Below are 12,681 nucleotides of genomic sequence, written 5' to 3' on the forward strand. Positions count from 1 at the left end.
TTAAATTTTATCAATTTAATAGAACAATAATTTAAGTTTTTTTATTTAGCGTGTTGCTTGGCTAGTGGTTAGTCTCTGACCTTGGTACAAGAGGGATGAGTTCAATCCACAGATCCACAAAAATTGTAGGAATTTAGGGACCACTTTCCCTTAAAAATGGGATTAAAATTGAAAACTTTGGGAGACGGACTACGATCCAGATATTTTTTTGGGTGAATCCCCTGATTTATGGCTTGAGGGTAGTGGTCATGGGGATGCGGAATACTATCCCCCGGAAAACCACCCCCCCAGGTGCAACGTGACGTCACAAAATCTGTTAACTAACCAATATGGAAGCCGTGTCCGCGACTGGAATACTACCCCCCCTAGACAAATCATGCTATTTAATTTTCATTTTAATTAGAGTAATTCCATTGGATAATAGAAAAGGCATGTGGTGAATATAAAACAGATTTTCGAAATGTTACAGCAAGTTTGGTTGGTTAGGTTAGGTTAGATTAGAACTGTTTGACAACAAAATTTGAGTGTCCGTGACTGGAAAACTGCCCCCCGGTCTCTGACGTCAATATGACGTAGGAACCTGCTTGGGGGGGTAGTTTTCCGGGGGGCAGTCTTCCAGCGACCCGTGGTCATCGAGGAGGGGTGGGGAAGTTAACTTTTTGTCAAATATTTCGCTTAGAATGCGATTACTTCTTAGTTGTACATCTTTTGTTAGAATTTAGGGCATTTATAATTGTATTCTATTATCAGAACTATTTTTCAATTAGTAAACCATCATTCGTTTTTTTCATTATCAGCAAGTTTGGTTAGTTTGGTTAGATTATGACAGTTTCAATTTTTCATCTTCAGTAAGTTTGGTTAGGTTATGACAGTTAAATTAAATTAAATTTAAATTTAACCTACAAACAATAACGTTTTAACAGTGACACTGATAGAGATGACAATTTGCCACGAACAGTTCGGCTATGCACGGTATGATGCGGAAGCGTTCGGTACGGCGCGGTGGTGGGGGGTGTTCCGATCGAGAAGGTCTCGTCTCAATTTCTCGTCCCTTCTTGAGCCAACCTGTGATTAAGACGATTACAGCCTGGATCATGTACCTTCACCCAAAAACGTTACTGGCATAAAAGTCACTAGTGGAAAATATTATTAATGCTTAACAAAATAGTATTTATCAATACTACGCTAAAAAGTTGCGAAAAATACTGAAAATACCGATAATCCCTAACTTTTACAAAACATTCCTGTATCAGGAAATTATAAAATAATACCTTGTACTAGATACATAATAAAATATTATTTACGATACACTCATTATAAGTTATGAAGTAAGAAACTTGTTTTAGTTTACATTTTCTGCAATGCTCTTTTAATAATGCTAATGTTAAAACTTAAAACATACAATTGAAATCACCCTTGAAAATTAAATCAAAAAACAAATGGTAAAGAGACCCTGGCTGGATATATCTGGATAAATTTAGTTTGATTAACACTGGTCAAATGGTGTTACTTTTTTCATACATTAATACAGTTGGGTCCCGCAAACTTGGCGTTATGTGGACTGGAAGGGCGCCGAGTTTGTGAAATGCCAGGCTATCGGGAACTAGGGTTAAAAATAAGAACAATACAATTTTTAAGCTTTTTTAACCGCCTTTTTTTATTTATATTTATATTACAAGTCAGTATTAAGTCATCAGATATAGTACCACAAATCATTGGTATTAGTTGGAATGATTTGACTTGAGACTTAATCAACATATAGCTTGAGTCCATGTTGAACTCGGACTCAAAAAATCACTAGTTTTCTGAGCCAGGCGATGGCAGAGTTATCCAGACTGCTGGGTTATCGAGTGCAGAGTTTGCGGGACTCTACTGTATGCAGGAAAAGAAAATAAACATTTATAATTTGTCACATGTTCAGTTCTGACTCCTTCCTTCTTTATCTCTGATCTGGACTAAAAATATTACTTGTGACTCAGTATTATAATGAAGTCATAACCTGTTTCAAATATTACTCATTTTATATTTGTTGGAAACAACTCATTTGTGTAATTATCTGGAAATTTTTGCCATGGTAATTGAACACTATTGATTTCTTACATTTCTAATTTTAAATGTTGGATTATAAATTTTAATATTCACTTTTAAACAATTTGGTTTCTATTTCAAAGTTAATAATCATACTACTTAAAATGTAGGAAGAACATTTTCTACTATAACAAATATGAACAACAAAGTGGTTTAGATTTTTTTTAAATTTAAGATTAATTATATTACTATTTAAAATAAAATAAGCCATTACCATCGAACAACCAAAAACTGATACTTCACTTTCGATTACTATCCTTCCAATATTTTTTATTGAAAACTGCTCAAAGATTACATATGCCCTTAAAAATTAGTTAATGAAATATGTACAACACTTTTACAATAAAGGACTTTAAATTATTACGAAACAGTTGAAAAATATACAAGAGAATTTCCAACTGCACGCCTTTTCCATATGACTTGCAATCAAATCTGTTAGTTCTATTAAGAGGGATCAATTACTTGTATGTATTCCATACAAGAAATATTGAATTACTGACTAGTTTCACTGCAACAATGCAGTAGTAATAGTATTAGTTTTATTAAAATGTTCAATGAATGTATAAAGATAAAACCAAATTAATTACTCTAACCAAGTATTGTTTAACAACAGATGATTAAATAATTTGTGGTTTGAGCTGTAACTAGTTATGCGTTGATCCCACCTATACCCAATCACAGTTTTCAATTTGATTTTCCTCCACTTATTTTCATAAGTGTCATGATTTATAACTATATTTTATTCCTGTACTGCACTAGCTCACTTGCTTTGGTTGATATGTTCCTTGCAAAGAAACTCATATAAGTCTTAGAAGCCCATGTGAGCAGGCAAACAAAAGGTTAAAAGAGACCACCAATCTCTTAAAAAAATATTATAGCCTAGAATCCTCTGTTATAAATCATTATCAACCCTTTAGGGTAAAAAATCAAAGTTTCGTAACCATCCAGGGGGTGCACAGTGGAACAAACTGAAACACACTATTTTGTTATTAACGGGAAGTAAAAAGCATTCCGAGGTTCACCCTTGTAGATGCTCCTCAGGGAGTTAGGGATTATGACCACTTAATCGGAGTTAGGGAGTTCGCTCCAAACTACACTAATAAAAATAGTCCAAGATCAGTCATTTCCACTGAAGAGCCCAAACACTTTTAGCCCTACCCTTTCCCTATCCTATCCTAAAAGTGATATCTATGGACATACAATAAGAATGAAAATTATTCGATGTAGGGGGATATTAAATCAGGAAGGTTCAAATATATCTATATTTTATTTTAACATTCAACAGTAACATTTATACCAGTTTCTTTTTAACAAGTTACTCATTATAGTTTTGTATTTAAAAAATATAAAAAAATGTTTTTATATCAGTAAAAAAATTTATACGTCATATCATGTATTTATTTTCCTTCATTTCCATAAATTATAAGTTAATTTCTAAGAAAAAAATTTAATTTGCGCAAAAATACCAGATTTAGTGTCTTTAAGACCAAGCGCCCCCTTGAGGAGGGATAAACATATGTATTGACAGTTTGTCTAAGTAAGAGTATCCATACAGTATAAAGTATAGTATCATGATAACATTTCTCGTTTACTTTGTGTGCAGTTATCCGTGACTCTCAACAGTGTGGATGGTAAAGGAGAGCTCCCCCTAGACCTTGCCCTACAACAACGACAGACCTCCATCGCTACAACCCTGCTGGAGAATGGAGCCGACCCAGACTGTCGCAACTCTCAGGGCTGGACTCTTCTGCATCGTGCAGTGGACAGAGGTTAGGAAATTTCTACTACTATCCTGATTAATGAATGACGTCCTAGACCTAGATTTTAATAATATTTACACTTTTTACTCTTAAATATAAATTAATCTGGTATGACACTATAAGACAAATATGACACTAATAAGAAAAGACAAATCAGTGGTAGACTGTGTATCCATGGCAAATATGTAGTGTGTTTGTATCGTGGTGCCTGCCACTAATTTTTATCAGCACTGTTCACTCTTTAACCTGTACTGGCTCACCCCTTGCATTGCTGGATATGTTCCTTGTACAGACCCGATACCTATTTGGGCGGGCAAGAGCAAGGTTAAAAAAGGCCACTCGCCTTAAAAAATTTAAAACTCCTTCCCATAGCCGAGCCATAATTTTCCAAATGTCGTTTCCAAAGCTGCAGACTCTTAAATGCCCTAGTATAGCTACTTGTTTACTGGAGGTTTAAAAAATTAACCTAATCTAGAGAGATTGTATTAACATTTTTGAACTGGAAACAACACTCTACGTACACTGCAGTATACAGCATAGATGGGGAGTGTTGCTAGCTTAATAATTGGAGTGTCCAATTGAAATCGATCGCCACTTATCATCTTTTATTTATATTTACCATCTTGTGAGTAACGGTATAAGCGTAAATATATGTTTTAAGTGTTATTAGACGTTTCTTTTATTTACTTTCCATAAATTTAATAACACATACAATGCTGATCTAGAAGTTATTTATGTTCTCAATGACAAAATACCATTGGTGTCCAAAACTACAAACTTAATCAATGTATTTAAAATCCTTTTACTAAATAGTTTGAAAATCTAATTAATAACTACTCAAATACTGAGCAATTAAAAAATAACAGTAAAAACTCTATTAAAAGAGTTTTCTTATAGTAGTATCTCTCTATAAAATCCTCAGTGAGGTCGCTACCAAGAATTGAGTGAATAACTTTTTGGATCCGAGTCCATATGTCAGCAATTAGCGTCATCTGTCTATCAACAGATCAACAGTGATCTGTCAGTCAACATTGTGAATCAGTCTACTATTCAAGCTGGCTTCAATACAGTAGTTTACTAAACACCTGTTAACTACACTGTGTGTAGTTTAAAACACCTGAGTTTGATTTAATTTTTTTCATGATAGCTGCCTGTGTCAATAATATAGCCTAATGCGGTTCTTTTTATTTAGTGAAGCAATAAAATGGAAAATCATGGGTCTTTTTATATGTTCGTTGAAGCATGCTGTGCTGATAATGTTCACTTGTCATTTTCTTATTTAAGGGTTTTACAGCTTAGGAGAGTTTATATTTCCTTTATTGGTGTTTTGTTAACTATAAGACTTGTTATCAGGCCTCTGAATTGTAAAAATCTTTCATAAGAACAATGAAACACTGAAAACTAAATTCAAACAACTCAAAAACATACATTTCTGTGCATTATATGTTTTATTTCTTTTTGCACTTGAGTTCTTCTAAATTGCCAATGATTCACATTCAAGTTGAAATTTGTTGTTGGTAGTGGAACCTTGATAAGAAAGGCCCTCGATAACAAGTCACCCTTGATAACAAGTGTCATTTTCAAATCCCCTTAAAATTATTTTACCCCTAATCACATGTTATAACAAACCTTGATAAGAAGTCAACCTGATAACAAGTCTTATTTTACAATCCCCATGAGGGTCTTGTTATCAAGGTTCTACTGTAAATATTAACCAAAAAACTGAAAACCTATTCATGTAAGAATAAACAGTGGCTTAGTCACAGAACCTTCAAATGTGGCAAACTACTTTCATGTTTTTTTTCTCAAGTTGTAAAATCAAATGTGATTTCTGTGAGAAATATAGGTGATATATACTGTAGTCTCATTATGTCTATGGGACTTTTCCCTGTAACAGAGGAGGAAGCTGCAACTGTCATAAATCAACTCCCGTCGAAGAGAGCAACGAATGTTGATGGCATGTCTGTGTGGCTTCTCAAGCAACTGTCTGATCATATATTACGTCCATTAACAAAAGCAGTCAATGCTTCTTTTAAGAGTGGGTGTTTCCCTGAAGACCTGAAAAGGGCAAAAGTCATTCCAATCTTTAAAAAAAGGGGACCTGCTCGATGCCAGCAACTACCTTCCCATTTCTCTCTTGCCTGTTTTTAGCAAAATCTTTGAAAAGCTGTTCTTGAATCAGTTGTTAGCATTCCTCAATCATCACAACATTTTTTTTCATTTGATCAATTTGGGTTTAGAAGGTGGAAATGTTCAGTGGATGCAGTGTATAGCCTTGCCAGTAAGGTTTTTGAGAATCTGGACAAGCATCACCCGACACTCAGTGTCTTTCTAGATCTTACCAAGGCTTTTACAGTGTCGACCACAGTATCCTCTTGTCAAAACTAGAACACTAAGGTGTCGGAGGTGTTCCTTTGCATTGGATAAAACCTTACCTGTCAAACACAACACAAAAGGTGCAGGTCTCAAATCATCTGACAAAACCAACTCTTCTATTGTACGTGTTAGCCTCCGGATTGCCAAATAATATTAGAAAAGGTGCAAATACCTGCTATTAAGCAATCCAACGTTGTTGTTAACACAACTAGTTTCAGTGCCTGTGTGGCACCATCATCAGGCTGTACAAGGACAGTTTTCTTTCTTCATATAGTTCACACGAAAATAATTAATAAACATTTAAACATGCTCCAAACAGGAATACGAGACATTTATAGTAACTGATCAGTTAAGAAAACAGACGACGCTAACCTGGCTGCGTTTGAGTCCAGACTGCAACTCTGCAGACTGGAGTTGCAGTCTGGACTCAAACTCCGCCGGATTGGGGCTCGGATAATCAGGGCTCGGATAATCAGGAGTGTATTGTAGAAGAAACTATAATTCAGGATTTGAAGCATACTCTTGCAACATTAAACTAGACTATTTTCTCTTCAAATACAAATTGGCTACATCTGGACCACATGGATGGGATGTCTTATGCCTTATGTTATGTTGTGTTATGTTGTTATGTTGTCTTATGTTGTGTTGTGTTATGTGTTATGTGTGTTGACTTCAGTATCAACAAGCAATGATAATTCTCTCCGCACAATAGCAGCATGTTCTCCTGATACCAATGTTGTTGATGTTTGCAGGTGATGATTATGCAGCCAGGTTTCTTTTGGAACAGGGTGCCTCTGTGTCACTCACCACTCCTGATAATGGTGACACTGCTCTCCACATGATATCAGCATGTTCTCCTGATACCAATGTTGTTGATGTTTGCAGGTGATGACTATGCAGCCAGGTTTCTTTTGGAACAGGGTGCCTCTGTGTCACTCACCACTCCTGATAATGGTGACACTGCTCTCCACATGATAGCAGCATGTTCTCCTGATACCAATGTTGTTGATGTTTGCAGGTGATGACTATGCAGCCAGGTTTCTTTTGGAACAGGGTGCCTCTGTGTCACTCACCACTCCTGATAATGGTGACACTGCTCTCCACATGATAGCAGCATGTTCTCCTGATACCAATGTTGTTGATGTTTGCAGGTGATGACTATGCAGCCAGGTTTCTTTTGGAACAGGGTGCCTCTGTGTCACTCACCACTCCTGATAATGGTGACACTGCTCTTCACATAATTGCAGCATGTTCTCCTGATACCAATGTTGTTGATGTTTGCAGGTGATGACTATGCAGCCAGGTTTCTTTTGGAACAGGGTGCCTCTGTGTCACTCACCACTCCTGATAATGGTGACACTGCTCTCCACATGATAGCAGCATGTTCTCCTGATACCAATGTTGTTGATGTTTGCAGGTGATGACTATGCAGCCAGGTTTCTTTTGGAACAGGGTGCCTCTGTGTCACTCACCACTCCTGATAATGGTGACACTGCTCTTCACATAATTGCAGCATGTTCTCCTGATACCAATGGTGTTGATGTTTGCAGGTGATGACTATGCAGCCAGGTTTCTTTTGGAACAGGGTGCCTCAGTGTCACTCACCACTCCTGATAATGGTGACACTGCTCTCCACATGATAGCAGCATGTTCTCCTGATACTACTATGGAGGAGACCCTAACTGCGATGGTTGACATTGCCAAACTCCTGTTAGACCGTGGCCTGGATCCTAATCTGCAAAATAAAAAGGGATTGTAAGTCTGGTGTTCGGTTTGATTAACTTTTAATGCAAATGAAAGTGGTCAATTTAGTTTGATTTAATTTAGCCTTTCCTCACGAGAATTGTGAGACTATGCAATCTAATATTACTATTTCTTAACCCTCCAACTGACAGTGCGACTATAATAGGCGCGGTAGGTTGTTTCTGTAGTGGAAGCAACTATAATAGTCGTGTTTTGCAAGGTTTTGGCCAACTCCAAATTAATGGTTAAAAACGATTGTAAAATTCAATGATTTTTATACCGTTAGAAAGATAAGATTCTGAACTTCCACTTTGTTACATAGATGAACGTTATCTTACAATAGGATCACTGTAGTTGAGCACTAAAGTGAACGAAAATTTCGAGCAAAGTCAGTTGCACTATGTACGCGTCACAAAACTGCCAAACACAGTATGTTTCAAAAAATCATAACAAGGGATATTTTTGTCTACAAAGAAACAGGTGGTACCACTGCAATAAGGAGGAAATTTCCTATATTACGGTAGAAAAACTATTTTGATATAGGATGAAAAAAAAACTTAAATACGTAATTTACTGAAAATTACATACAATCTCACAACAACAAAATCAAATCAATCAATTTTTATGTGTTGGTGAAGTGGCAGAGCCACTATTATAGTCGCAGTCGTAAAACACATTTTAATTTTTTTCTATTTGTACATATTTAGTTCCTTAACTGTTTTTTGAGCATAGTCTTACTAAATTTGAGGTTTGGGGTATTACATTTAGCCTGTTTTTGAAACATTTCGTCATAGTGAAGAAACAATTTGATCGCCACATGAAAAAGGCGCAGCAGCATTTGATATATAACAGTATAAAATATTTATTTATTTATATTTTCCTTTATAACTATATACAGGGTGATTGAAAAGTCTGGGTACGGCTTAATATTTTAAAATATAATGCAGATTGAGCTACAATACTTGGTACAAAGTTACAGGGCATAAAACTCTATTTTAACACATATTCAGTGATCCAATAACTCTTCAGGGGGACGGCCCACAAGGAGTCGGAAGAAAATCTTAAATAGAAGCTTAGGTCAATATGCACATCAAATTAAAGGTCTTTTTTAGTAGAATACAATGCCGCAAACTGCACTTCAAAAGGTTGATCCTGCGCAAAATGACAGTTGTTCAAAGATTCATTTAATTGACATTGCTATTATACGCTTACTCCTCAGGGGGCACAGCCCTAGGAATCGGAAGAAAATTGTTAACGTAAGCATAGGTCGATATGCACATCAAATTAAAGGTCTTCACTAGTAGATTACGATGCCGTAAATTCAAGCTCAAAAGAATGCCTGAGTAAAAAATGACAGTCGTTCAAAGATTCAAAATGGCGGATTCAAGAAAGTACGGTTTGCGGCATTGTATTCTACTAAAAAAGACCTTTAATTTGATGTGCATATTGACGTATGCTTCCATTTAAGATTTTCTTCCGACTCCTTGTGGGCCGTCCCCCTGAAGAGTTATTGGATCACTGAATATGTGTTAAAATAGAGTTTTATGCCCTGTAACTTTGTACCAAGTATTGTAGCTCAATCTGCATTATATTTTAAAATATTAAGCCGTACCCAGACTTTTCAATCACCCTGTATATTCATGTAGCGGAATAAATTTACTCTCATTTTCTATAGTTGGTATTTGGGTTTTATGTATTTGAAAAATATTTTTCAAAAAATATAAAGATTTTAAAAAGTCATAAAGATTTATAGTAATGATCATTTTCCATGAACAATTCTTATTTAAATGTGTACTTTTACTAAATTTCTTGAGAACAAATTTATTTGGTTTTTGTTTGAAATTTGTATTGCAAAATCGTGGATATTGCCATTTTTGTTGCTTTCAGGTCATAACTTTCTCAAACAAAATGGTAATTGAAATGTTTTTACATTTCCATGTAGGGAAATAAATTTGAAACATTTTGTATATCTTGAATTTCAAATAAAGAATTTTTGGTTGATGCAGAAAAGTTTTACTTTCAAAATTACAAAATCCAAAAACCTATTTTTTATATTTTTTACCTAATGCCAATACATACTGTTCTAAATATTTATTCTGTTGCCATTTTCAAATTCTTAATTTCATTACGAACAATTAAAGTAAAGGTTCAATAGGTTTGCTCTCTTGGTTAAGTTTATATGAATTTTTGAAAATATTACTGCAAAATTGCCAAAAATGCCTTGCCACTACAGAGTTCGCCCATTGCCAGTTGGAGGGTTAATTTTACTTTTTAATTAGAAAAAATATGAAAAAACAATAATTACACATAATTAATGCATTACACATTTCCACTTGATATATTGTCAAAGTTGAATAACCCCTTCCTGATCAATCCTCGTTTTCAGGAGTGTTTGGTTTGAATTTCTTATTTTCAATGTATATTTTGCCTCGTACTGATCCAAAGTATAATTATTTGTAACTCTGACATCTTCTACAGCACGGCTCTTCACCTAGCAGTAATGGCTCACAATGAGGAGCTGTTCTCTCTGTTGCTCCTGCGTGCCTCTACGCAGCCAGTGGACCTAAACCTGCGCACCGCAGACGGACACACACCGCTATGGTTTGCTCTCATACGAACGACTAATCATTTCTACAACTGCAACAGCTTTGCTGCAAGGCTAGTTGAGAAGGGAGCAATCCCTAACCCAGTAAGTTGTTACCAGTTATAAAACGTGGTAGTTTTTTGTAACTTATGTTTTAGCGTGTGAAACTAGGTATTCTTCTCGAGGTTTTCCAGTGAAAACCTTTTTTAGTCGAGACCAAGCCTGCTACGAATAAAATTAAGTTTCCCAACTTTGTTCAGCCATTTCTCTCTATTAGCTTCTTAAGTAAACCTTAACAGCACTATGTCCACTATGTCTCTGTTTTTTGGAATCAGCAAACACTTTTTGGAGATTTACACCTGGAGAAACCCTTTGGGATGCCAGTTTTTTTTACTATGGACAGGTCCAATTTTGCAAAACTATCGTGTTTTCTTTCTCAAATAAGATTTCACTATGGCAATTGCACATTGACCAGCTAAGACTTTAAGTTTTTAAGTGGCATAAATATATTATTTTTAATATTATCTAAATTTCTCAAGGTTAAGCTATAGGTTTATATGATGAAGAATGTGCAATTTCAATTTTGTTTTTATTCTGTTTTGCAAAGATTTTATTAAAGTATTTCTTCTTTACAGATCTATCCTCAAAATGGCAACAGTCTACTTCACTTGGTTGCTTCTGAAGGATTGGAAGATGCTGGACTCTTCCTTAGTAGTCACATCAATAACATTGATCACATCAACAGACAGGTAAACTAAACATTCAAAGGTAGTGATAGAAAATAGTATAGTATACATGTATTTTTCAATTGCTTGTTTCTTTCAGGGAGAGACAGCCCTTCACATGGCTTGTAAGAAGGACTTGAGCAGATTGGTGACCAAGTTGCTGGAGTGCGGTGCCAACCCCAACATCCAGACTTTGCCCCCTGAGTCAGTAGGACTAGATGCGGAGGGGCCAGACACCCCCGTATACAGACAATCCCCGCTGCATGTAGCCATCTTTCACAGCAATGTCAACGCTGTCAAAGCCTTCTTGGAGTACAAAGGTATAATCTGTAGTGATTTTTGATAATATTTTGGTTAGTGTCTACGCCAGTGGCATTTTGAAGGAATGTTTTACAAAATCCTTAAAGGAAAAGCGGTCCAATTCCATAAATTTGATGTGGATATGCCAGGGATCGAACCCATCTGTCACATTGAAGTGTGAGATGCTAACCACTAGGCTAGCTACACACTCAGACTAGACCTAGGTCTCTCAGTAAGTAGGGTCTTGTAGGTGCCCTTATAGGTGGATAAGTATGTAATTTATTTGACCCCAATACTTGGAATTAGTTTGAAGAATTTTTATGGGTCCCAGGAAATTCAGTACTTTTCAATACTCAAGTATGTGACACAGGTGTAAAAGTGTATAATATCCAATGTTTTTCCAATACACTTAACAACTATTGAGCATTTTTCAAAAACATATTTAGTTATTGCGTAAAGTTTTTTAACCCAAGTGCAGTAAAACGAGACAGTAAGCAAACACTAATCTATATAATTAATACACGAACACGAAAGTTTGTCGGTTGAACTCCTCCGCCATTTCCTTCGATTTTATCCATTGATGTCTCATTGGAAAGAGCGTGTCGCGTAGATTTGCAAACTGGCCTTACATTTTTGAAAAAGACCCTTGGGCTCTGCCCCAGTGGCTTTTAAAGTTCCCATGTTATCCATATGAAGAACAAAATTGTTTACATTTTGATCAGCTGTATAATTTAATTGCTGTTATTTATTTTTCAATTCAACGAAACGCATTGGGTATATTTACTCTTACTGATTTTGTTGAAATTAAATATTTACTATTTTAAATTAGATTCGTACATATTACAATGTAAAAAATTGAGAAAGCCTGGGCAATTTGATATATTTTACCAAATAAGAAAAAGGAATTGACAGGGTACTGTATTTCTTGAGCAATCATTGAAAGAACAGATTTGTTAACCATAGAAACATAGGAAAGTAATAGAACGCCACCAAGTAGAAGAAATAGGTATTAAAAAAAATACTATTGTTATCATCCTATATAATGAAGAACACCTACAATATGAAGATTCCTACAAACAATGAACAAGGATGTTAGGTGAAGTGC

The 12,681-nt window shown here is 35.5% G+C and overlaps 1 protein-coding gene across 1 annotated transcript in view; it reads left to right on the forward strand.

Moving 5' to 3' along the window:
- LOC128997959 (rabankyrin-5-like) overlaps positions 1–12,681 on the forward strand; it is an 80,149-nt gene that overhangs the window by 50,948 nt on the left and 16,520 nt on the right. The window contains exons 7-11 of the mRNA XM_054423818.1: positions 3,692–3,857; positions 7,775–7,979; positions 10,446–10,656; positions 11,187–11,300; positions 11,377–11,596. Of these exons, the coding sequence (XP_054279793.1) occupies positions 3,692–3,857; positions 7,775–7,979; positions 10,446–10,656; positions 11,187–11,300; positions 11,377–11,596 (916 nt within the window). The remainder of the gene's footprint in view (positions 1–3,691; positions 3,858–7,774; positions 7,980–10,445; positions 10,657–11,186; positions 11,301–11,376; positions 11,597–12,681) is intronic.

Source organism: Macrosteles quadrilineatus, unplaced genomic scaffold, assembly GCF_028750875.1.
Source record: "Macrosteles quadrilineatus isolate MER2022 unplaced genomic scaffold, UCM_ALF_1.0 Scaffold_7__1_contigs__length_78375512, whole genome shotgun sequence".
In the NCBI taxonomy this organism is placed as follows: domain Eukaryota; kingdom Metazoa; phylum Arthropoda; class Insecta; order Hemiptera; family Cicadellidae; genus Macrosteles; species Macrosteles quadrilineatus.